Source organism: Sciurus vulgaris, assembly GCF_902686455.1.
Source record: "Sciurus vulgaris genome assembly, chromosome: X".
Classification (NCBI taxonomy): Eukaryota; Metazoa; Chordata; class Mammalia; order Rodentia; family Sciuridae; genus Sciurus; species Sciurus vulgaris.
This window is the reverse complement of record NC_136471.1, coordinates 44,192,799-44,216,340: the sequence shown is the minus strand read 5'-3', so window position 1 is coordinate 44,216,340 and position 23,542 is coordinate 44,192,799. Positions and strand designations below refer to the sequence as shown.

General features: G+C 37.4%; 1 protein-coding gene across 3 annotated transcripts in view; it reads right to left on the bottom strand.

Moving 5' to 3' along the window:
• Positions 1–23,542, bottom strand: part of MORC4 (MORC family CW-type zinc finger 4) — a 57,008-nt gene that overhangs the window by 1,084 nt on the left and 32,382 nt on the right. Inside the window, exons 12-17 of one of the 3 annotated variants that reach the window (XM_079123906.1) lie at positions 22,277–22,345; positions 21,775–21,826; positions 20,231–20,406; positions 6,930–7,638; positions 6,328–6,611; positions 48–6,020 (exon numbers count right to left, since the gene is read on the bottom strand). In XM_079123906.1, the coding sequence (XP_078980032.1) occupies positions 5,867–6,020; positions 6,328–6,611; positions 6,930–7,638; positions 20,231–20,406; positions 21,775–21,826; positions 22,277–22,345 (1,444 nt within the window). In that variant the 3' untranslated portion in view covers positions 48–5,866. Of the gene's footprint in view, positions 1–47; positions 6,021–6,327; positions 6,612–6,929; positions 7,639–20,230; positions 20,407–21,774; positions 21,827–22,276; positions 22,346–23,542 lie in introns of those variants that run through there. The other 2 variants (XM_079123907.1, XM_079123908.1) reach the window with 2 other exon arrangements.

Below are 23,542 nucleotides of genomic sequence, written 5' to 3'. Positions count from 1 at the left end.
CAGACTTGAGAAGGTGGAGAGAAAACAGACCATGATGGCTCTTTTACCTTTATCAAGATCTGTAAGAATCTGGGCTAGAACAGAATCATGATTCACCATATCCCAGAGCTAGAGAAAACTTTATTCCAAGGGAATTGCAGAGTGGGGTTAATTTTCTAAACTTAAGGACAACTGGGGTGATTTCAACAGTCACTTTCTTAATTGTTAGCTTCCCAAACCTCGCTAGGCAGATTCAGCATAGCCTAACTCTTGCCAGTATTGCCAAGTCCTTGGTTCATTCTGTTCCTTATCCTCCAAATTGGGTAATTCATTCTTTGTCAAATACTTGTGGGTGTTCTTGTATCTTGTGACCGTTTATACTTTTCCCAGTAACCGGTAAACTCTCTACCTTTCCAATTCTTCTGGGTTTCCAGGGAGACCAGACCTTTGGAGAACACGTTACTCAGTTCCTGCCTAAATTTACCTTGTCTGCCCCTGAGAACACAATGGGCAGCTGTATGGCAAGTGTTTGGCATATAGAAAGTATCCAAAATATTTTTCCTGTTTTATCTAAAAGTAGTTTGGGCATTTCTGGTGGTTCACATAAAAACTTTGGGTTTACGGATGGAGCCAAGCAACAAATTTCATCTGCAGATTTTATTTTCCATTAAAAAATGGGGCTGGGGTCAGGCACAGTGGTGCATGCCTGTAATCCCAGTGACTCAGGAGGCCAATGCAGGAGGATTGCATGTTAGAAGCCAGTCTCAGCAACTGAGTGAGGCCCTGAGTAACTTGGGGAGACCCTTTCTCAAAATAAAAAATAAAAGGTGCTGGGGATATAGCTCAGTGGCAGTGCACACTTGGGTTTAATCAACAGTGCCAAAAAGAAAAACCAAAAAAGCGGGGGGGGCCTGGGGGCAGTACCACATGTATTTAGGATGTATAAGGTCTGTTCAATCTCCAGCACCAAAATAAGAAAATGAATGCTATTTATGTCTTATTAATGACTAAAGTTTTCATATGCCCAAGACTATCTCAGTTCTTTTTTTGATTACTGTAAAGCATGTGCTCTTACTTTGGTTCAAATGTATAGTTTCCAAATATTCTGTCAGCCTACTATAAATCATGAGTTAGGGCTGTCCTCGTCATGAGGCATAAATCGTTTTTTGAGGCAATCACACTTGGCTTAGCCTGAGCTCACACCCAGCATTCCTGAGCAGACCTCTATGCTTAACTCCTAATGTAGCATTACTGAAAGTGCTTTTAATTCACAATATGGAATTCTGAAAGATGTTCTATCTTGTGATTGTCCTTGGGACTAAGAACCTGCCAATTATGCCCCTATCTCTAAATTTTCAGCCCAGATAATTTATAATTACTAACAGGCAGCAAATCCTCCTGCCTCCTTGTGCCACAAAGTCTCTGGTCTAGGCACCTTTCATCCAACAAATAAATACTGACCTCCTAATGTGTCCTTGGAACTTGTTTCCTTGAGACTTGTTCTGCCTGATCTTTGCTTATGTATACCTCTTCTTTCTTCACTTGAAATAAACTAAGACAATTCTTGAAAAAATTGAAGCCTCAGATTTTTTTTTATTTTGGTTCTTCCTCTCAAATCTCGTCTCTATAGCTTTCTCCAGGGTTTATTCTATAGTCCTTAGCATTTAAAATGGCACAATAACGAATGCCTTTCATATAATATTCAGAAAATTTGTGCTAAAGAACACCCATATTCCTTTCCTCCTTTGGCAGCCTTTCTAATCATTCACATCATAGATAGCTAAAGAGAAACAGTAGGCCACTCACTCCGATCACTGCTCCCCCAATAACCTGTCTAAGTCTTTCAGTTTACTGCCCAGGATTGTTATCTACTTCACTCATGCTGTATTTATCCAACCTTGTCTATAAATGGGGCACTGTTTACATCCCTGGGGGATAGGGAGATCTGAAAAAAACACAGTTCCAATCAAAAACTCATTTGTTAGCAATCGTTTATTGATTACTATATCCTAGGTACTATGATAAGAAGTAGGATACAGTGGTTGACAAAAACAGGCAAAACCCTTCCCATCATGCAACTTATCATTAAAGGAGTCATATGGGGATCATGTGTGTTGTGTTCACCACTGCATATCTTGCAGCACACAGTAAGTACCCAATAAATACTTGTTGGATGGAAGTATGTGACTGAATATGCAATTATAAATTGTGAGCAATGATATGAGTTGGGAAAAAACCAGGAAACATTTAGAGAAAATAGGAAGGCCTGTCTGAGGAAGTGACATACCAAGACCTAAAGGATGAGGAATAGCTAGCCCTGCCAAGAATGGAGATACAAGTATTCCAGAAGGAGCAGTAGGGGTAAGTATGTCTCAGGAGAGGGAACAGTATGGGTACAAGCCCTGAGATACATAAGAGCTTAACATGCTTTAGTGGGAAGACCACAGTGAGCCAGGGTAAAAGTGGTGCGGGATAAAAGGGTTCTCAAGACAAATAAAAGAAGCATGGTAGTCTTATAGGATGTTGCAAGGGGTGTGGATTTTATTCTAAGTGCAATGAGAAGTTATTTAATGGCTTTAAATAGGGGAGTCACAAGATTTAATTTGCATTTCTTAAAATCACATTTCTAATGAAAATACAATTGTGGGAAGAAAAATGGACATAACAACTCCTATTAGACTTGTTACAATCCATGGGAGATGGACTAAGGTAGCTATGATAAAATGAAGAGTCAAGATATACTTTGGAACAGAAATGACAGACTTGTTGACAGACTGGATGTAGGGGATGAGAGAAGAGGAAAACTAAGGGTGACTTCCAGCTTTCTAGTTTAAGCAACTGGGTGGGAGGAGTTGCCATTTTCTAAGACAAGGAAAATTGAGGGGGAAGGAAAAGTCCTGGGGTCTGTCACTGTTCATTTTTGACATGTTTTATTTGAAATGTCTGTGAGATATGTACGTATAAATGTCAAATAAGTGGTTGAATATTTGAATCTGAAGCTATCTAATATGGAAGACTAGACAAAGAAGTTTGTGGTAAGAGCCTAATAAATGATATAAAACTTAAATATTCAAAGGGAAATGTCATGGCTAACTTGGTTAATCAAAGCAATTTGTAGAAAAGAAGTTGGCATTTGAGAGCCAAAATAAAGATGATTAGGAAGAACACTCTAGGTAAGGGGAATGGAACAGCAAAGGTAGCGAAGGAGAAATCGTAAGGCATGTTCAGAAACTGAAAAAGAGTTCAGTTTGGATGGAATATAGCTTGTGTTTGGAATGTTGGAAAGTAAGTAAGAGTGGTTGAAGCCAGGTCACAAATGGTTTTGAGCACCATGCTAAGGAATTGGTATTGCGTTCAGTTGGCAACTGTCAGCACTAGCAAATCTTTGAACAAAGGCAAGGCATGATAAAACTGTTCAAAGCCATTTAGTGATATTGAATAGGGTTGACTGAGTGAGAATATGGGGCAAGGTAGGCCAGTTAAGAATCTATTTCAATGGCAAATGTGAGAGATATTTGAAAGGAAGATTATGATCATGTTAACCTAACCTTTTCAATGTCTTGCTTCTACACTAGATCATGGACTCTAGTAAGGTTGTAAGACACGTCCCAATTTCTCCACAGTGGTATTTAACACTAAAGGGACCTCATGCTGGTATGGTTTCATAATAAACAGGTAACACTTCATATTGTTCAAGGGAACCGACTCACACAGATAACTGTTGCCAGGAAAAAACATTGTGGGGTCGAGACCATGGGCTGTCAGGGAATGGGCCAGGGAGTCGATTGACAGCAAGTACTAGTAAAGATGAGTTGAATTTTTCCATCTTTTTCCTTTTAAAGCCCAATGCCTGTCTTCCTTCCTACTTTGCCCCTCACTTGTCCTACAAACATCCATAAAGGCAGAGCCTTCAATACTCTGAACTTTTCCTTCTACCAGATTCCCATTCATATTATTAATATTTGTACTAAGTCTTATGTTCTCCCAGCCCCCAAATAATAAACATATATCACTGAGAAAATGGTTGAATATGCTCCCTATCCCTCAGTAATATTTATACTTAGATAAAATGAGGCCTTGACTATCATGATCCAAATATCCAACATGAAAATTAATCATGTGGCAAGCTGAGGTGAGGTAAGGTGGTATGGTCGTGGGCAAGGATATCTTTAAGTACTCATTCTAATGGTGAAGTCTGGCTCTGGCCTTCTTTCCCATGTGGTCTCACTGGGCTATCTACGATGGGCTTCCTTTCAAAGGAAGTAAAATAAGTTTGTAAAAGTCTTCTGAAGTACCCCTGCAGAAGAAAAACAGAATGAGTAGCCAATGTACTTTCTCTAGCTAATCCTTTTACCACTGCTTGAGCCTACCTTGCTTTTACTATTTCTACACTTCCTATATTTTCACTGTTCATAATATTTTTTTGATGCTGGGGATCAAACCCAGGGCCTCATGCATGCTAGGCAAGCATTCTACCACTGAGTCACATTCCAACTCCTTGATGTTTTTATGTGTTCTTTGTTACTGTCCTTTGAGGAGCACCTGGAACTCTTTGGAGAGTATGCACCATATAAATGTAATACAGCAATGAATTAACAAAACATTTCATTTTACATGCATATAAGCTTTACTCTTTTTGATACTGAGGTCTACCCCTCACACTGGGGTGAAGGGTACGTAGGTATATTCTGAGAGACATCAGACAGATCTCCCTACTGTAAAATAATTCCCCCAATACCGGAAATTCCACAATTTGGTGATATGTATTTAAAATTGTTGAGCTTTGAAGATTCTTTTGTTTTTAAAGAATTCGTAATTAAAAAGCAAATAAGATGGATAAGCAGGTAGGTAGATGGGTCATGATTTAATCTTGGTTCCCTTTACATTAACCCACCACTCCTACCTAAAACATTTTTCCCATTCTGGATTTTGTGTGTCTTTGTTCATGCTGTTCTTTCAGAGGTAATGTTAAATTTAACCTAAGTAATAAATGGAATATTACATATATTCACAGTCTCTCATTTGATACCCAAATCCAAGCCTAATTGTTCCTTTAAAAAATAATTCATTTTTTTCAAATGTAAGAATAACAAGTTTATTATAGAAAATTTGAAAAAGGCAGGAAGATAGGAAGAAGAAAAAAATATCAACCACAATCCTACCACCTAAGGACAACAGGCATTAACAGTATGGCTGTGCTCATTCTTTAAACCTTAGTTTAGGTTCCATTTCTGGAGTGAGGCCTTCCTTGAGTTCCCTTCCCCTATTTCTATGTCATGTTTGTACCACTCACATGTACATACCATATAATTCAGTGTATAGTTAGGTAACTTGGTGTCTTGTGTTTCCAACTAGATTGTTAGAACCTTGGTAGGCTGAAACCATGAATACTTCAAAATTTATCAAGAAACACCAGGTATATTGGACCTAGTATTTGCTGACTAAGTTAACCAAAATGAATATGAACCATTTCAGAAAGGATATAAAATAGGCCAAGTACCTAGGTCATGAAAATTACAGCTTTCTGGTCACCTAGCTTGGTGACTCTTGTTTTTCTTTTCCTGGACTCTTGAAAGTCTATTTAACTGGTTTCTCTGTCTACACCATAACTGAATAAGCAGTAGAATGATTAAGATCCAGGATTTACTCAAAGATTTTCTACATAAGGCATAAAGGTGACAGAGAGAGGGAGAAAGAAGTTTTTGTGTGTGTTGGGAGGAAGAGAAAAGAGAAGAGAAGGGAGGGCAAGAGAAAAATAGAGAAGTATAGAAAAGAGTATATATAGAACACAGTCTGAAAAAAGAAGAATATATATATATGTGTGTATATATATATATATATATATATATATATATATATATATATATATATATATATGGTCTGGTGCTCAATCCAGTATGTGATTTGCCTCCAGCACTGTGTACAGGATCCCATCCACTTGTTCTGAGTCATACCCGATCTCACGAAGCTCCAAGTGAGGGAGGACAGAAGTAAGAAGATAGCTGACGTGGATACGCAGTCGCGTAAGCTTTGCCAAAGCCCTGTATGACAGAGTGAGGGGGCAGGAGAAGAGATGACATGAAGTCATTAGCCAACATAATAAAATGAAGTCCCTTCAAAATGGGCCTACATTTCTCAACAATTGTTTCCATTAGCTAAAAGAAAGAAGAAAGCACAATGCCACCAAGCACAGGGAAATTAGAGCTGAGGCTTTCTAAGATGTAATTATCCAGTCGTTGGTGGCCTATGAATTAAGGCTTCCTCCCTCATCTATGACCATTAACTGGGGTCCTAAGGGATATTTCCCATTAGCACTCACAAGCTGATAACTAAACCCTAGTAATTAACCTTTCTAGGTCATCTCCCTCTGGGGTCCGGTAGGAGACCTGAGCCTTCCGTAGCACTTCCAGGTGTGTTTCTGTCTCCTTCAGTTTCTCTTGTAATTCTTGCTTTTCCTCTTTGGTTCTTTCTAGCTCAGCTTTCAGAATCTGGAATTCAGCTTGGCGATAACCCATGTGTTTCTTGCTCCAGTATAACCCTTCTGTCTCCTGCGTACTATAGGTCACCAATTCATGTTGAACTTTCTTGAATTCAGAATGCCAGTGATTCCTCTCCTGTTCCAGCTCCTCCACCTGAAGTCCAAGAAACAGAAATTCAATGAACCCACATACTACTGAAAGCTTAAGAGAGTGCACAGAATTGTTCTTACTATATTTACCCTGTGATTCCATTATACATATTCCTCTTTCCTGTAATTATAGAAATTTCTTTTCAACCCTAAAATATAGGTGGGAAGCCCATATGGCTCACTCAATCTGAAACATACCACAGAATGGTACATTGACATATTTTGTTTACAGGCCTCAGAACATGAAACCATCAGAGCACCAACACCCCATACCCTTGGTTACAAAGAGCTCTAATTCCTAGTGGTAAGATGTTGTCCAAACCTTTTGCTGGAACAAATTTCTTTCAGCCAAAACACGTTCCAATTTTTCTGTGGTTCTTTTCAATTCTTCCAGTTCTCTCTGGTTCTTCATCTTTGGTGTATTACGACCTCCATTCTCCTCATAGCCTCTTCCTTTCTCCCCAATGGCTGCTGCAGGTGTTGCAGCAGAGGCCACAGAAGAATAAGGCACTGGGTTCCAGGATTCAACAGTTTTTCTTCTCTCAGCAAGCTCCTCTCTGTTAAAAGGGATTAGCTGAATGGGGGCTCCCGAATCTCTAACACCTTTTGCAACACCAACAACAGCTACGAAAGGTCCCTTGTTCACTTCTTCTTTGTTTATGCTTGTGCTACCTCTATTGGATTCTCCTCTATTGGATTCTTCTGCTACCAGTCTTGGCATCTGATCTTCTAAATCTTCAGGAAGCAGGGACCCTTGGCGTTGGTCTTGGGCCCCTGGATAAAGAACAGACACTTCCCTATTCTGTCCTGTATTCTTGCTTGCTTCTGGGTATTCTGGGAAAAGGCATGGTGGTGTACTTCTCTCAGAACTTGATTTATCATGACTGTTCTCCCCTTCTGGGTAGGCAAGAGCTGCCTCTACCTTCCTAAAAGAGCCAGGCATGGAATAATCTAGAGGAGATGTCGTCATCTCATTCTGGAGCCTTCTTCGTTTCTCCACAGGTTCCTCACCTAGAATCCATTTGTATTTACTGTAAGAAGAGGAAATTAAATTATAAGTGGTCATAACACATGTTAAGTATGTTCTTATGCTATGGAGCACTCCTCAAATTTCCCACATTAAAACTGCCTTTAGATGTCACTAACAGATTCTTTCATAAGAGAAACATATCACTAAACTATGGTTAAATCATTAAACTATGGCTTAGCAGTTATATTCCCTTTTTCTTTATGAAGTTACTCAGCCTCATGTATGTCATTAGAGTAACCAAAAAAATATAGCATAGTAACTTTACCTCCAAGCCTCAATCCCTTCATTCATGCAATCGGCTGAGTTAGTAACTTTTTAAAAGTATTTTTGAATTGTCAATAGACCTTTATTTTATTTGTTTATTTTTATGTGATGCTGAGGATCAAACCCAGTGCCTCACACATACTAGGCAAGTGCTCTACCTCTGAGCTGCAACCCCAGTCCCAGAAACTGTTATTTTTTTTTCTCAAGTCTCCACATCTTTATTTTTTCCTAACTGTTTTTATAATAGCGAACACTTGGGGCTTGAGTAAGCGGAGCCAGCCCTGCCCTAGGTGCTTTCACATTAGCCTGACTTCATCTTTGTAACAACCCAGCAAAGTAGGCACTATCATTATGTCCTTGCTGCAGATGGAGGCACAGAGGTGTTGAGTAACCTGCACAAGTCACACAGCTGGGATTCAAAGTCAGGACTCAGGTCCCAAGTACAAACTCCTCTCGTGGGCTGCCTTCAGGTGGGCTCCATCCTAACCGCCAAGTCATGCCCATCCCGCAGCACAAGCGTGTGATTTATTCAGCCGTTACCCAATGGCTAGAGCCCTGACAACTTTTTTTTTTAATTTATTTTTATTGTAAACAAATGGGATACATGTTGTTTCTGTTTGTACATGGAGTAACAGTATACCATTTGCATATTCATACATTTACATAGAGTAATGATGTTTGATTCATTCTGTTATTTTTTTCCTTTCCCCCACCCTTCCCACCTCTCTTTTCCCTCTATACAGTCCCTCCTTCCTCCATTCTTGCCCCCCTCCCACCCCCCATTACGTGTCATCATCTGCTTATCAGTGAGATTGTTCATCTTTTGGATTTTTGAGATTGGCTTATCTCACTTAACATATTCTCCAATTTCATCCATTTGCCTGCAAATGCCATAATTTTATTATTCTTTATAGCTGAGTAATATTCCATTGTATATATATATACCACAGTTTCTTTATCCATTCATCAATTGAAGGACATCTAGGTTGGTTCCATAGTCTGGCTATAGTGAATTGAGCAGCTATGAACATTGATGTGGCTGTATCTCTGTAGTATGCTGATTTTAAGTCCTTTGGGTATAGGCCGAGGAGTGGGATAGCTGGGTCAAATGGTAGGTCCATTCCAAGTTTTCTAAGGAATCTCCACACTGCTTTCCAGATTGGCTACACTAATTTGCAGTCCCACCAGCAATGTACGAGTGCACCTTTTTCCCCTCATCCTCTCCAACACCTATTGTTGCTTGTATTCTTGATAATCGCCATTCTAATTGGGGTGAGATGGAATCTTAGTGTAGTTTTGATTTGCATTTCTCTTATTACTAAAGATGGTGAACATTTTTTCATATGTTTCCAGAAACTGGTTTTAAGGGAGAGGTGAAATTGAAAGGTTTAAAAGGTGAGCATCTGGACAAAACAGGATTAGGCTGTGCTTGATAAAAATTCTAAAAATTAATTTGAAACTAACCTGACTGAGAAGTTTCCTAAATGCAAGTACAGGAAGACAAACAAAAATATACACACAAAATCCCCTAACAGAGGAACAGAATAAAAAGGTCATAAAAATCTACTTGTGTATGCAGAGAATAAAACAAGCTTGTTAATTTTGAAGTGCCACAAAACCTTCCATTATCAAAGAATTATGCACATTTTTATATTGCAACAGAACACCATAAAATTGTTTTGCTAGCCAACTGGATTGTGGCTATTGCCCATTATTCACTTGTAAAAGTTAATTAAAACACAAGGCACTAGTCAGAAACAAAGAAAGTGAATTATCCAATTCTAGTCATTTCCCCATTGTGACAAAAACCTCTTCTTGGTCAGGCACAAACAGGCACTCCCTCAGTTTTTCAGAGAAGTCCAGGATGATAGCCTCAAATTACCTTTCATTTTTGGCTGCTGCTATAAGCACTAACAGTTGAAGCAAAACAATTGACACCAGAGAAATCCATAGGCATCTTTATATCATGCAGCAGGATGGGAACCCCATTGTTGTCCTTATAATTACCTTCTCTCCAGTAACCAAAAAAATCAAAGTAAAAATCAACTTTCAAACTTCCTATGAGAAAGAATCAGGCATATTATTAGGCACATCATAGTACCTCAAGGTTGCCCACATATCTGCAATTTATGAGAACATCTGTAAGACATCCTAAACCTTAGCTTCTTATAATGCCCTGTATGTTCTTCAGAAATAAAAACTGGCCTGCCATCTCAATAGAACTGGTGTTGGCCTTAAAGGAAGAGCAAAAGGATTTAGGGGCATCCATATCTAAATATGCATCCATATTTAAATATATATAAGTGGCACCAGAGATGGTCCATTTAGCTCTAGTACTGAGGAAGACAGCAAAACGTTGGCAGGAATGAAGGAAATGCATACATAACAGTAGATAGCATTTTAACTAAGTTTTATGAAAGGCAATAAAAGTCATATTATTTGCCTTATCTTTATTTTTCCACCTTTAAGTGTTCCGTCCTTAACTATCATTTCTTCTGACCCTAAATTCCTTCTTCTTAGTAACCCCATGCAACCTCTGGGCAAAACTTCCCTATTCTCTCAAGTCCTGAGATCTATTGTATTTCCAAAAGCCTATCAACATGGTTCCCCTGGATGCCCCACAGGTATCTTAGTATATATAAAATTGACTTTTCATGTTTACCTTCAAACCTGCTCCTTCTCCTGTTTCCTACTTGTGTTACCACCACCAGACCGTAATTATTATAGAATTTTACAGTGATTTATACACTATCAAGCTCTCACTACCTCTCCTGGACTATTGGAATGGCTTCCTCTGGTCTCTGGTTTCCTCTTCTTTTACTTCCAGATCACCAACTGCCATGTTAATCTTGCTGAAGCATTGCTCTCATTATGTTACTCGTCTATTTAAAACCTTTATTTGTGGCTTTCCACAACACAAATGCTCAAATGTCTTAGCTTGGCATTCATGCCTCTGTCACAAATCATAGGAAACATTATTGAGCACTTACTTTATGCCAGACAGTGTGATAACTATTCAACATGTATAGTTTTATCTAATTCTCCCAATAACCTTGAGGTAAGTGGTACCACTATCTGAATGTTTTTTAAGCAGATGCATAGGAAAAGGTTAAATAACTTTCTGAAGTTACCTAGTAAGTAGCAGAGCTGGAACATAATTTGGTCTAACTTCATCTCCTATTACCCACTTCACAAACACCAGCCAAACTGAAAGTCCATGATTTCTTTTTTTAAACATATATTTTTAGTTGTTGTTGGATCTTTATTTTTTATTTATTTCTATGTGGTGCTGAGAATCAAACCCAGTGCCCCACACATGCTAGGCAAGCGCTCTACCACTGAGCCACAACTCCAGCCCCCATGATTTCTTATGTTGCTTCTTTTGATAAGAATGCCCTTGTCCTTCCTAATACTACATATTTAAAAGCAACTCAAATGCTACCTCTGACTTCCTAAAAAACTTTTTAGCACTCTCTTATAATATGTATTGATCACTGTACAATGTGTATGTATGCATCCTAGATAACCTTTCAAGAATAAAAGCAAAACATCCTTGACATAAGAGAAATTAATGAACAGTGCTAGACACAGATAAGGGAAAAAACCCTTTCATGTAAGTGGCCATCAAGAAAGAACTGTTATAAAAATGTAAGAAAAATAATTGGATTTTTACTTATTGCTTCTATACTTCTCTGGAAAGTCTGGCTCTTCCTCTAAGAACTAATTCTCATTCCAGACTTACTCATTTAGTAAAGATTAATTATGGGTTTTATGTCCTAGGAATTCTTCTCCAACTATGTGGTTTCTTCTCATTTTATTTCTTATTTTTGTCATAGTTCACCAAGGTCAATTTATATATACATTTTGATTTATTTACTCTTTTAAGTATTTTACATTTTCTGACAAAAATAAACATATATTATGTTTCAGCTCTTTAAAATGCTTTCTGAGAGGTTTCTATATTGGACCACTATCAGTTTAGTATTTCCTAACCAAGACAGAGATGCTAAATTCAAATGATGATATTTTATTTTTTTATTCCACATTTCCTACTATGCTTAAGGCACAATGTAGTCAAAAATAAGGACCAAAACGTGGCTCCTTTATAGTGCATATGCACTCCTCATACTCACGATGAAACATTTTAACATTTTTATCAAAATATAAAGGCCATAAATCCAACCATTTAAAGTGTACAATTCAATGGTTTTAGTATATTAGAGTTGTATAAACCATCACACAATCTAAGTTTAGAAAATTTATATCATACCAAGAGAAACCTCTTACGCATTAGCAGTCACTTTCCACACTTCCACCTACTTCTTGGCAATCTAATTTATGTCTCTATATATCTGGAATAGGCAAACCTATTCTAGGCACTTCATATAAATAATTATTTTGAGATTGGGTATTACTATATTGCCCAGGCTGGCCTTGAAATCGTGGGCTCAACTGATTCTACTATATCAACCTCCTGAGTAGTTGGGACTACAGATATGCATTGCCATGCCCAGCTTTTTGTGGTCTTTGGTTCACTTTTATTTTCTTTTAGTTTTTTTTTTTAACAATGCTGGGGTTCAAACCTAGGGCCTTGCCCATGTTAGGCAAGCACTCTCACTTAGCTACATCCCTAGCCTCTTTTATAGTTTTTGCATTTGTCTTCTTCCACTTAGTGATTTCAAGGTTCACACATGTTGCAGCAAGTATCCATATTTAATCGCTGCTATGTTGTGGGTAACATTTGAGTGGGTCTCCTAAAGGTTCATTTGCTGAAATTTAATCTCCATTGTGAGATATTAAGAGGGTGAAAACACAATTCAGCTATGGTGTTTAGAGGTAGAGTTTTGGGGAACTGATTAGGATTAGACAAGATAATTAGGGCCAAGCCCCCAGGATTAAATATAAGTGGCTATAAAAGAGAGAGAGATCAGAGGATACAGATATAGACAGACCTGGGCACTCACTGTCTCTTGTCATGTGAGGGCCTACACCACCTCAGGACACTGTCAGCAAGATGGCCTTTACTAGACCTGGTGTCATGCTGTTTGAACTTATAGCCTCCAGAACTGAGTTAAGTAAACCTATTTTCTTTATAAAGTTCCCAGCCCCAGGTATTTCATTATGATAACAAAAAACTGACTACTATAATACCATTTATGGCTGAGTGATATTCTATTGTTTGGATATTAATCTATTCATCAGTTGATAGATATTTAGGTGGTTTCTTTTTTTTTTTTTTTTTGGTACTGAAGACTGAACCCAGGGGTGTTTTTACCAGTGAGCTACATCCCCAGTTCTTTTTATTGATATGGTAGCAACTATGTCTGCTATTTAGCTTTTTGTTTTCTATGTGTCATGACTTCTTTGTTTTTTGACCCTCCTTTATTGGTCCGCTTTTACAGTTTGTGGATGTTTTCCAGTATCACATTTACAAATCTAACAATAGTATATTATTATTATTTTAGACAGTGTTGTATTTTTTGGAGAAAACCCAAAGAAGAAAGCAGAGCAAGTACATATTTATAGATTTTGTTGTATTAGCCTTCTTTTTTTAGGTTCTAGGGATTGAACCCAGGAATTTTCTACCACTGAGCTATATCCCCCACCATTTCAGTTTCATTTCATTTTTATTTTGAGACATGGTTTTACTAAGTTGCTGAGGCTGGGCTTGAACTTACAATTCTCCTGCCTCAGTTTCCCATGTTGCTCAAATTACAGGCATGTGCCACCACACCTGGAGGTACCATTTTTTTGTTCTCTTGATTTTTGACTGTGGATCTGAATCAATATCTGATATTATTCTTATTCTAGTATACCTTTGTTCCCATCCAACTCCTTCATATAGTTATTGTCAAATATATCTGTATATATTATAAGCCCAATGATAAAATGATACATCAAATTATATTAAAATATGTATTGTTTTATGTAGTTATTCTTTAAACTGGTTAAGAATAGAAAGAGGAAGAAATATACCATTATAATTTCCTTTATAATTAGTTACATAGTTACCTTTACCAGTATTCTTTGCTTTTTCATATGAATTCAGATTACAGTCTGGCATCACTGTGCTTTCACTTTGGAGAACTTCCTTTAGTATTTCTTATAAGAAAAGTCTTCTAGCAACAAATTCCTTTCAGTTTTTGTTTACCTGGGAATACAGTTAATTCATCTTCATTTCCTAATGCAAATTCTACTGGAATAAAAATTCTTGGTCGACAGTCTTTTTTTTTTAAGTACTTGAATACACCATCTTTCTTAGTCTGTTTTTTGTTGTTGTTATAACAGAATACCTGATATTGGATAACTTATAAAGGGAAGGTTTGTTTTTGTTCACAGTTCTGGAAGTTACCAAGCGGTAGCCACAACTGGCTTGCCTCTGGTGAGGATCTCATGGCAGAAAGTGGAAGAACAAGCAGGCAAGGGCAAAGAGATTACATGGGTGAGAGAGAAAGCAAGAAAAAGTTGAGGAAACTGAACTTTTATAACTATCCTCTTTGAAAGCAACTAAACCATTCTCCAAAAGAATGATATTAATCCCTTCATGAGTGCACTGCCTCCATGACCTCAACCATCTCTTAAAGGCTCCCAAACTCTCAAAACTGTTACAGTGGCAATTAAATACCAACATGAGTTTAGACTGAAATGAACCATATCCAAACTATAGCAGCAACTCATGGCTTTCTCTCTATTGCTTCTGATGAGAAGTCAGCTCTTATTGAGGTTCTCTTGTATACGATGAATCAGTTCATCTTTCTACTTAAGAGATTTTGTTTCTGCCTTGGACTTTCAGTATTTTCACTACGATGTGTCTACCTGTTAATCTCTTTGCATTTATCCTAATTCAAATTCATTGACCTTATATGTGTAGATTAATGCTATTCATAAAATTTGGGGAGTTTTCAGTTACTTTTGGAGTATTCTCCTATCTCTTTCCTTCTCTCTTCTCTTTGTACTGTTATGTACCTTTGATGCACATTTTTGTGAGGCTCTCTTCATTTTTTCCCTCTGTGTTCTTTAGGTTGCATAGTTTATATAATTGATCTCTTTAAATGTACTGATTCTGTCTTCTTCCTACTCTAATGTACTTTGGAGAATTCTTCATTTCAGTTACTGTACTTTCCATGTCCAGAATTTCTATTTGGTTCTTTAAAAATAATTTCTGTCCCTTTACTGATATTACATATTTGATGAGACACTGCCATTATACCTTAATTTTTTGGACATAGTCTCCCTTAGTTCTTTGAAGGTATTTTTAATGGCTGCTTTGAAGTGTTTGTCTGCTAAATTCAACACCCGAGTCTCTCTCTTTCTCTCTCTCTTTTTTTTTTTTTTTTTTTTTTTTTTTTTTTTTTTTTTTTTTGCGGTGCTGGGGATTGAACCCAGGGCCTTGTGCTTACGAGGCAAGCACGCTACCAACTAAGCTATATCCCCAGCCCACCATCTGAGTCTCTTCAAGAGCAGTTTTTATTGCCTGCTTTTATTCCTATGTTCAGGTCACATTTTCCTGTTTCTTCGCATGTTTCATAAATTTTGTTGATAACTGGATATTTTAGATAATATGTCACAGCAACTGTGGACTGTGATTCCCCCCTCCCACAGGGATTGCCATTGTTGCTGTTTGCTTGGTTTTTAATTGGGTGCCTTGGTAGAACTGACTCCAAGAATTCTATTTTCCCTTCAGTGTAAAACCTCTGATATCATTGCTCATATGCTTTTCTTGATTTTATTCTTTTACCTGGAAACTTAGGGTTCATTCCTGGTTCTGCAGAGGCCACTTGTTGATCAAATGCTGTACTTTTGTCCCCTTAGCCTATTAGGTTTTTACCCTTTGCTATTGAATATGTGTGTGGCCTGGAAGCTGCTATCAAAGTTCAATGAGTTTATGTTTCTGCACCACATTCACTCAGATACTAGTTGTTTAGATTTCCCTTGTTCAATCACTCCTGAGAGAATATAGCCTTGAGCATATATATTCTTTCAGATTACCAGGGATGTGTGTGATTTTATTTTATTTAAAAGAATTTTTTTAGATGTCAATAGATCTTTACTTTATTCATTTATTTTATATGTGGTGCTGAGAATTGAACCCAGTGCCTCACACATGCTAGGCAAGCACTCTACCACTGAGTCACAACCCCAGCCCTGTGATTTTATTTTTAAGCGTGGCTTCCTAGAAGTTGCCTCTGGGTCAGAGTATTATTTTAATCATTGGTTGGTCCCAGGTAGTACTTAAGCCCCTATGCCAGTGAGGTTGTTTGATCTGTACACAGCTTGGGGACTGGTTTCATGTCTACCTTATGTCCTGTTCTGATTGCTATCTTAGTGGGTGCCAACTTGTGCTTATGCACAGCCTTCCTGACATACAGGTTTTGACTATGATACCAGGAGACCTCTTCTTGACTATCTTTCCCTGATTCTCTATTACCAAACTTCTGATTATTTGACCACATTTTGGTTTCAATTTGTATCATGGACTTATGAGTGCCCTCTTAATTGTTCTGAACCATGTTTTTTTTTTAAGTTTTTGACAATGCCCTTAAGCACTGTCATAAAATCACACAGCCAATTTCTTCAGGTAGAGTTGTGGAGTTCATCCTGAAGGCCTGCCTCTCTCTAAGCAGAACCCCTGCAACCCTATGTAAGAGCTGGAGGCAGGCAGTGGCTTTTCAAGAGTGAAATTCCTTCTTTATGAAAGGGGGTGGGATGATTTTTTGCTAACTCTTAACAGTATAAACCTCTGATCAATGAGAAAGCTGGTGCTTGAGCAGTAGGGGCCTAATATTGTCATCCTGTTGTTCTTGTGTGACTGTCTCCACCCTACAAGTGGAGGCTGAGTGAGGAAAGTGAAAACTGAGTGGGAAAAGAAAGGCTAGTCCTTCTGAGATTTTATAATACAGAACTGAGGAAGATGAAAAAAGTGAGAGGCCTGCCCCTCCTAGTTTAAACCATAGCTTTAGACAAGGAGCTAAGGGAAGAAGAAGTTCCTATCTTTTATATCACACCCACCTGGATTAAAGCTCCCTTAAGTAGTTTCCATAAAGCTGGGCTTGAAGGGGTTGGGGATGGGAGCAGGTCGTGGTTCAAATGCCATTGACTCTTGCTGTTATTCCTGAGATTTAGTAGATTTTCTTGAATTAATATTTCTCTATCTGCTATATACAGGAACTCTGAATTTTTGGAATAATTTTTACAAGTTAAAAGACTCTTTGTTGGTAAAAGAATCCATTGTGCTCCCCACTTCTCCATTCTAGAAGTTGTTCTCTCGGATTATATTTTATATGGCCTTTGAATCTTATTTATTTGGAAAATTGTTTTTACCCCTTGCTATTTTTTCAAATATTTTTTTATAAACATATTAGGATGCCTTTCCTCCTCTCTCTCTCTCCACCATTAATTGCAGTGTAATTGAGATACTTTTTGGTTTTCCTTTAAAAGAACTAAATTTTGGTTATCCTTTAAAAACATGAACTAAACTAGCTTTTGAAATAATTTACCCAAAATGACTACATAAGTTACAGCCATTAATTCTTGTCTTTGTAAGTAAACATAAGGACTAAAACTATTTTAGACGTTAGTTTGTACCACTTATAAGGAAACTAGCGTGTATGAGGAATATTTACACATAAAACTTACTACTGTAAGCTCCTTCATCTTGGATCCCATTATTATCATAGAACAATTCCTTTCATACAGATAGCACTCAACTATATGTAGAAAGAATGATAGGAAGGAGTTACTTCCTTTAACAGAAATAAACTGTCATCCCCTAAAAGGTTATGCTGGCTTGCATACTAGCTGAACCTATTCCTTATTGCAGATCCTCTCCTCCTCTTAGATATGAGGCTCATAAAGTTATTTCCAATTACACCTCTAGAGACCCTACTATCCTATCGCATTACAACTTCTTAAAGTTCTTATGGACAGGCTTTATTTTATCTAGAGTTAGTAAACTGAACTACATGACTCAAGGACTCATCAGTTTTAGGTTTTGATAACAAAGGTGACCTTTATAACTCTTGATTAAACCTATTCTTCCCTAAACACTGTTATATCAGAAAACCTGTATATTTTATTAAACTTGTGAGAGCTTCATTTTACCCCTAAAATGGCAGACTCTCCCTAAAGTTTTTGGGACAGGGCCTCTCTATGTTGTTGCGGCACCTGAAATTCCTGGTTCAAACAATCCTCCTGCCTCAATCTACTGAGCAGCTGGGACTACTGGAGCATGCCTTTGTGCCTGGCTCTCCGGTCAGTTTGAATCCCCCTAACATGTAGCTTGAAATAACATAATTATCATTAACTAACCTTACGTAACACATATAATATTAGCAAAATCAGGCTCATATATCTTTTCCTTACAGCCTAAATATATATATATATATATATACACACACACACATGTGTATATATATATAGATAGATATAGATATATAATTCTATAAAAACTCATACAAAAATTCTAATAAAAACTGATTAAGTATGCCACCCAATGGATGTACTATAGTACTGCACTCATAAAATACATAATATAATACACAACTTTGCATTTGTAATCTCTTGAAGTTACAAAAACTGCTATAGAGTTATAAAAGAAATACTGGGGGAAAAAAAAGGAAAAGTGGCCATAGTAGGGAAAGGATTCAAAAGCAATGATATGGGTATCTCCATAAGACCAAGGTGGGGAGGTGAAAATGTGCTTCAAAAACACATAGTAGGGGCTGGGGTTGTGGCTCAGTGGTAGAGTGCTTGCCTAACATGTAAGAGGCACTGGGTTCAATTCTCAATACCACATAAAAAATAAATAAATAAAATAAGCCCAGCATTTGAAAAAAACACATAGTACTTACTGCACAGTCCTCCAAACTTACAATGAGAGTTGAAAAGTATAGATGGGAATAGGGCAGAGTTATATTCTGAAACTAAAGCTGGACTGTATTCTTTACCTCCTTGCTACAAAATTCAATCTTAGAAATTGCTCCTTGAGTATCACACAGATTTAGCCATGACTTATTGTGTACCTACTATATTCCAAGGCACTGTTCAGATGTTTTCGTACAGATTCTCATCTAAATCTTTTAAGTTGCATTATTATCACTGTTTTTATTATTTTTTGTTTGTTTTTGTGGTTTGGTATCAAATCCACAGCCTTGAACATGTTAGGCTAGTGCTCTACCACAGAGCTACACCCATAGCCCAGGTGTTTAAATATTTTAAAATATTGATGTCCATAAATTACTCCAAATAAAGTACAGACTCAACAGATGAAAAAAAGGTGTTTCATTAGCTCTGCTCTTAAGAGTTTATTTTCTTTAGAGACTGTTTGCCCATGTTCAGGGGGTCTTGACTTTCCTCCATTATCTACAGGGTTTAATTTGGAAGAATCACTGAATAGGGGACTTGCACATTTGTACACTTGTACATATTTTTAACTAGATGAGAGGCTGAAAAGACCTACCCAAAAGCAATGGATAGGGAAAGACTCAGTGACACTGGGGGTAAAAAAAGAATCACAAAACAGAATTCATTTTACTCTAGGATATAATCTATTGTCTGAATCCAATATGTTAAGAAGATACCAAAACTGAAAAGGATCGATGAGAATTTCACATCCATTATATAAAAGTCATGTTACTGATGACTACAGAAGATTCTACCATCGGAGAGCAACTTAGTGCCTGCCCTATGACTTGGCTCTACCAGAGTGAGAAGCACAGTAGAGAGGAGAAAGCAAGGAATCATAATTAGGAGTACTGAGTTCATTGTTGCAGCAATATAGGGGCATTCATATCCTTTAGCACTTTAAATATTCCTAATATTTAAGAAAATGAATAGTTATGCTCATTCCCATTATAAGGACTGATAAAATAACACTAATGATGTGCTTGAAGATGAACAAGTAAGGCCCAAACTTGACTTTTTACTAATTCAGTCCCAAAGGACTTTAGTATCCAAACACTTATGGAAAGGAACAATGTTTAACTACATAACATTATCTTATTTTTATATATAGCACTTAATGATTTTGAAAAAGTTGTTATGCCCATATTTCATCTGCATGATTCCCAATATAATATGAACACATAATATATAAAAGCATCAGGAAGTTATCACCTTGAAAATATGTAGACTTGATATGTCAGTTGTAAGGTGGAAAAATTGGGGGTATATAAACCATACATTTCTATCAACCCCAAATTGTATTTCTTCTTGTTAATTTTATACAAGGCTTTAGTAAAAATATAGACACAATAAGACACACCAACTTACTTTATAGAAAAATAGACCCTGAGGATTACTATTGACAATACAGTATATATTTTAGTCACCTGGAAAACTGAAAAACACTGGAATCCAGAGGTTTAAGTTGAAGAGAAGGTGATCTGCTTTCTTCTCCAACAGATGGAAGGAGGGTAGGGCTATCAATTCTCTCATATCCAATTGTCTTGTCATTCAGTCCAACAATATCTTGAACAGAAGGAATCTTTGGTGGATTACTGAATGCCTAGCAAAGAAAGAAATGATTCATAAAAATCCCAAATTAAAACCAAACACTAAAGGATGAGTCAATCCTTCTGATGCTAGGAAAGAACGCTTGGCTAAATAAAAAGAAACTGTTTCCTACACAAAACAAACAGCGCGCAGAAATGTACACTAGAACAATGAACCCAGGCACATTCAGTTATTAACCTTATCAACTACATACCAACAGACCTCCCCCAACTCACTTATTGGCTCCTAGAATTATCCTACTCATGAGATAAACCAAGGCCCCCAATCACTGTCTATTTCTATCTTGTGACCCAGTTGAAGGCTGGGTTTTCATTCTTCTGATATCTGTGATGAGAGCAGGAGTGGAGGGAAAAAGCATTGCAGCAAGTGTCTGTGCTGGTTTGGGAGAAATGCATGCAGGAGATAACATATATTCACAGTGCACACACACAGAGACATGCATTTGGGATCTTGTGGGAGAGCCAGCTTATGAAGATAGTATGAATGATTAAGGTAAAGGAATATAAAGGGGAGGTAAACTGAATGAGGACAGAGCAGTCCTAGGAAATCTCCTGATCTTTATATCAGACTATTAAAGTCAAGACATTAGGATATAAAACCTGATTACTCATATGCCTGGGTTTTGGAAGGATATCAGAAGAATTCATATTAAATTGTCTCTATCCTCACCAGTCTGACCTACCCTGATTGAGTGGGTGAAAGGTGAATCTAACATGCGACTAGCAGGTCTCTCTGGGAAACAGGGTCAAGAGGGAAATCATGCAGAATGGCAAGGTTGGGTGGGGAAGATATATGGGTGCTATGGTGGCTGTCAGGAGAGGAGTGTCCCTGAAAGGACGGCCAACCTTATTGCACCCTTCAGCGTCCGGAGCTGGGCAACCATGTCCGAGAGACAGTGCTCCTGAAAATTCAAAACAGCAGAGTCTTTATAAAGCCAGCCAGCCTGAAAGCAGGGATCAGGGAGAGGCACAAAGAACCACCCTTTCTTCCCAAGAGGAAGGAGGAAGGAATCATCCCTGAATCCTGGAAGAAAGGAGACAGGAAAACCAGACACTCAACAGGAGCAGCCTGTAGGAAGATGGGACACAACCCTGAATATTCTGTGATGCCAAAACAGTATTGTCCAAAATTAGTACTGAATCCAAATCTGGAAAATAAATGATTTGACTCTTCTATTTTAGGTGGTCTGAGCATCAGTTACAGCAGATCAACACAAACCCAAAGATCCAATAAAAAGAAAAGACCACAAGAAGAAATGGTTATTTCTATGTAGATTTCAATATTTCTGCTTTCTTCAACCTATATCTTCTGTTGGGGAAAATTGTGTGTGAGAAAAGGAAGGGAGTGGACTATCTCTCACCTGGAGGTTCTCATTTTCCATAGGTATCTTCTTCTTCTCAACAGATTGATCTCTAGAAAATAAAAGTGCTATTTAGTTCTCTCATGAAATGCCTCGATTGGAAGTGGGTTACCCATTACAGATTTAGGTTATAATGTTCATTTCAAGTTAGAAATAGTGTGATCCTCATTGAGTAACTAAGGGTCCCTTCATGAACTATACTACTGAAGGAAGTTTTCAAATGCTATCCCTCTCAGAGAAAGAGAGAGAGAGAGAGAAAGAGAGAGAGAGAGAGAAAGTGCAGGGGGGAGGGAGGGAGAGAGAGAGAGGGAGACTCTAAAGATAATCACAGTTGAGACATTCAGGAGATGGTAAGAAGGATAAAGAATTGGCAAAACAGAGAGCTAAGGAGGAAAACCTTAAGAACACCAAAAATTATTTTCTTCTCAAAAATCTGTCTTAATACAAAGGGGTCAGGCACTTCTACTCTAGGATATAGAACATTGCCTCATGCATACTCAACTGTTTCTTAGTTTTGCTCAAATATAAGTCTTCATCAATGAGTTCTTGTTCCTCTGGAACAGAGCATCTCCTGCAGAACAGAGAATAAATCATCTTTTGGAAGCAAATGTGTTCTTCACTTTTACCATTTACTTTCCTTACCACTATGACTGGGCAGTTTAACAATCCTCTAATATTACAGACTTCAGTACACTCACAGTACAAAATCTTGCTATATGTAAAACATGAGGAAGAAAATTTTATGAGTAAAAACTGAAAGAGTACTGAAAATTTATTTAATGGTCAAAAACAATCTTAAAAACAAATAAAACAGTCATTAGAAACTATGGTATATCCATTTTATAAGGGAGTAAAACAGCCTGGAAGCCTGTTTCCTAGACTAAGTGTAAACAGACAAAAATAAAGTATTAAAAATGAAGCGTCTAAGAACTCAGTCCCAAATTCTAATCACATGATCTCATTTATTCTCCATGAAAAGATACTTAGGCACATCTGGAAACTATTAGATTTCATTTGCTTAATTTTCTCCATTTTAGACATTTTCCCCTAAAAAGCAGACTCTGTTGAAGAATATTTTTTTCTATTAGCATTTATCCTGAAAAAAAAAAACAGTCTTAAGAAAGTCACAATGGATTGAAGCAAAATGACTTATTATGGGTATATGTAATTACTGAGTCAAATAAAAAGTTGTTAAAGTTAATACACATGGATATATGCCAGGCAATATTTACAGGTTGAATGCTGAAAGCAACACATGGTACATCAGGAAGACAAACTTTTAAACAAATAGCACTGAATGTACAATAGGTACTGTTTACATTGATTCTCAATAGGAAACATATAAAAATCAATTCAACCTGGAATATAAAGACCTTGTTCATCAAGAATTTAAAATCTCTCTGGAAGAGCAAAAGCATATACATATAAAAAAATCCCCCAATACAGAACAGTATGTGAACAAATATCAAGAATCAAAATGTGCAGAAAGTTAGAGTAAAATAACTGTAAACTGTTGTCAATGGGAAAAGTGCCCCATAAGATATGGATACAATTTGGATAGGCAGATGGAGCAGAAGGTCACTGCAAGATAAAGAAATATGATCATGGAGGGAAAAGTAAGCATGGCACATGCAGAGAATAGTAAAGTCATGTATCTGGCCAAAGTACAGGGTTTGTGTTAACATGTAGTAAAAAATAAGACTGGGTAGATAAGGTGGGGCTACTCAGCATAGGGGTTTGAATGCCAGGCTGAAGAGTGTAGATTTGA